This window comes from Oncorhynchus tshawytscha, linkage group LG09 (genome assembly GCF_018296145.1).
Source record: "Oncorhynchus tshawytscha isolate Ot180627B linkage group LG09, Otsh_v2.0, whole genome shotgun sequence".
NCBI lineage: Eukaryota > Metazoa > Chordata > Actinopteri > Salmoniformes > Salmonidae > Oncorhynchus > Oncorhynchus tshawytscha.
Genome location: NC_056437.1, coordinates 8,476,602 through 8,479,634, shown reverse-complemented (window position 1 = coordinate 8,479,634; position 3,033 = coordinate 8,476,602). Strand labels below are relative to the sequence as shown.

Sequence of the window (3,033 nt, the reverse complement as noted above, 5' to 3'; positions counted from 1 at the left end):
TTATCATATACAGTAAGGCACAGCCTCCGACACATCTCATGATCACTGTGCAATGATATGTCCATTCATTCATGATCTTTCTAGATGAATCAATTTACTCTTCAATACAAATGAGTCAATGTGCACTTTATAATTGAGATGGTTTTGATGCAAATGCATTCTATAGGAAATGGGAGTCCATTGTCCACACACACATAGGCTATGTGCACAAGGTGCAAATGACGTCAGAGAATGGGTTGGAATACATGGCCATGTACAAAGCTCAGGGTGAACGGTCCACCGTTCAAGTTGATAACATCTAATTCAACTTCATTGTAGGTCTTGATACGATCTAAAGAAGCAATGTCAAATAAGTAGAATTATTTGCACCTAGTGTTCCTCTGTCATGCCCATGCATGACAGTTGAATATGACGCATTCTATCGGTGTCCTGTAATTAATGGCCACGTTACGAGGACAGGTGAAGTGACTTCATTCAGGCACGGTGTATTATCCAACAAGATTGTCAAAATAATATTGAATATGATCAAACCACATAGAACATATGGCTGAAATAGCCTTATAAACTCTAAATAATAGACTGCCATTCATTCCTGTGTGGCCATATTCATTGATGTTGCAACATTGTTGCCATTATATAATCGACTGCTGATACATAAAGAAAACACAGCAAGCATTTGTGCACTAGCGGAAAACAACCTTTTGTCCTGCATCAAAACGATATCCTATCAAATCAACGCATTTGTATCACTTCCATCACACTACTACCCACCGATGTATAATATAGCAGGACAACAGAGTCAAATCAAAAAAGTTTGTTATTGTCGCTGTCGCGTTCCAAAGCGGAAAGCATTTAGTTAACCTTCGTAGCAGATCAATATTCATCACCCCACCCTTCAGCAGTTCCCGCTGCATTAATATCACAGTTCCACCGCATCGTTCCCGCACCACACCGCGCAGACCTACCATTCCGTGCCAGCTGACGACGATCCTAGTCCGGTGACAGTTCTGTTCAAAACATTCCGACGGGAGACATTTAACGACTTTTACACGCACAGAATAATACACGTGAAGATGGAGATAACTAGAAAGAAAGAAAAACCCAGCGATGGATGAAGAATACCCTAGAAATCGAGATTGCAATGCTGAATCACTCCCCGTTCACCGTATTGCAACCATTGTGTTGCAAGATGCTGGCTGTACAACCATTGTGGACCTACCAGAGAAGAGGAGGGAGAAGAAAAAAAACAAGGGGTTTAGGGAAATAAGTTGCTATGGCAACCGAAAGGAGCAAATGTGACGTCAATGCCCGGAGCACATAGAAGGGCCTGGATGGGAGGGGTGGGTATGGAGGAGAGAAGGCTAAAGCGAACCCCTCTCTCTCTCTCTTCCTTTCTCTCTGATCCTGCACCTTCCTCCCTCTGAGCATGGCCATATCAGTAGGCCTCACTCATCAGCCCACACACACACACACAGCTTTCCTTTTTTGATTATATAAACATTTAAGAATGCAAACATAGTGTAGGCGACACGCCACAGCTCAAATTCAATGACTGTGCCTGTGCAAAGCTAAAGATGTGTTTTTATTTTTTTACGCAAACTGAACCGTTTTAATGTATTTTTGTATAGATTTTAAGATTTTTAGATTTTTTAACCTTTATTTAACTAGGCAAGTCAGTTAAGAACAAATTCTTATTTACAATGACTGCCTACCAAAAGGCAAAAGGCCTCCTGCGGGGACCGGGCTGGGATAAAAAATAATAATAATAATATATAAATATAGGACAAAACACATCACAACAAGAGAGACACCACAACACTACATAAAGAGAGACCTAAGACAACAACATTGCAAGGCAACAACACATGACAACACAGCATGGTAGCAACACAACATGACAACACAGCATGGTAGCAACACAACATGACAACACAGCATGGTAGCAACACAACATGACAACACAGCATGGTAGCAACACAACATGGTAGCAACACAACATGACAACACAGCATGGTAGCAACACAACATGGTAGCAACACAACATGACAACACAGCATGGTAGCAACACAACATGACAACACAGCATAACAACAGCATGGTAGCAACACAACATGGTAGCAACACAGCATGGTAGCAACACAACATGACAACACAGCATGGTAGCAACACATGACAACACAGCATGGTAGCAACACAACATGGTAGCAACACAAATCATTGTACAAACATTATTGGGTACAGACAACAGCACACAGGGCAAGAAGGTAGAGACAACAATACATCACGCAAAGCAGCCACAACTGTCAGTAAGAGTGTCCATGATTGAAGAGATTGAGATGAAACTGTCCAGTTTGAGTGTTTGTTGCAGCTTGTTCCAGTCGCTAGCTGCAGCAAACTGAAAAGAGGAGCCACCCAGGTGCTTGGGGACCTTTAACAGAATGTGACTGGCAGAACAGGTGTTGTATGTGGAGGATGAGGGCTGCAGTAGATATCTCAGATAAGGGGGAGTGAGTCCTAAGAGGGTTTTATAAATAAGCATCAACCAGTGGGTCTTGCGACTGGTATACAGAGATGAGTTTACAGAGGAGTATAGAATGCAGTGATGTGTCCTATAAGGAGCATTGGTGGCAAATCTGATGGCCGAATCGTAAAGAACATCTAGCCGCTCGAGAGCAACCTTACCTGCCGATCTATAAATTATGTCTCCGCAATCTAGCATGGGTAGTATGGTCATCTGAATCAGGGTTAGTTTGACAGCTGTGGTGAAAGAGGAGCGATTACAATAAAGGAAACCAAGTCTAGATTTAATTTTAGCCTGCAGCTTTGATATGTGCTAAGAGAAGGACAATGTACCATCTAGCCATACTCCCAAATACTTGTATGAGGTGGCAACCTCAAGCTCTAAACCCTTCGAGGTAGTAATCACACCTGGGGGAGAGGGGCATTCTTCTTACCAAACCACAACCTTTGTTTTGGAGGTGTTCAGAGCAAGGTTTAGGGCAGAGAAAGCTTGTTGGGCACTAAGAAAGCTTT

At 42.5% G+C, this 3,033-nt stretch overlaps 1 protein-coding gene across 10 annotated transcripts in view; it reads right to left on the bottom strand.

The window, feature by feature from the left end:
* mapk10 (mitogen-activated protein kinase 10) overlaps nucleotides 1-1,245 on the bottom strand; it is a 128,710-nt gene extending 127,465 nt beyond the window's left edge. For 9 of the 10 annotated variants that reach the window (XM_024430831.2, XM_024430838.2, XM_042326450.1 and 6 more), the window contains exon 1: nucleotides 966-1,244. In XM_024430831.2, coding sequence (XP_024286599.1) covers nucleotides 966-968 — 3 coding nt within the window. In that variant the 5' untranslated portion in view covers nucleotides 969-1,244. Of the gene's footprint in view, nucleotides 1-965 lie in introns of all 10 variants that reach the window. The other variant, XM_024430832.2, reaches the window with a different exon arrangement.
* Nucleotides 1,246-3,033: the final 1,788 nt, after the last annotated feature.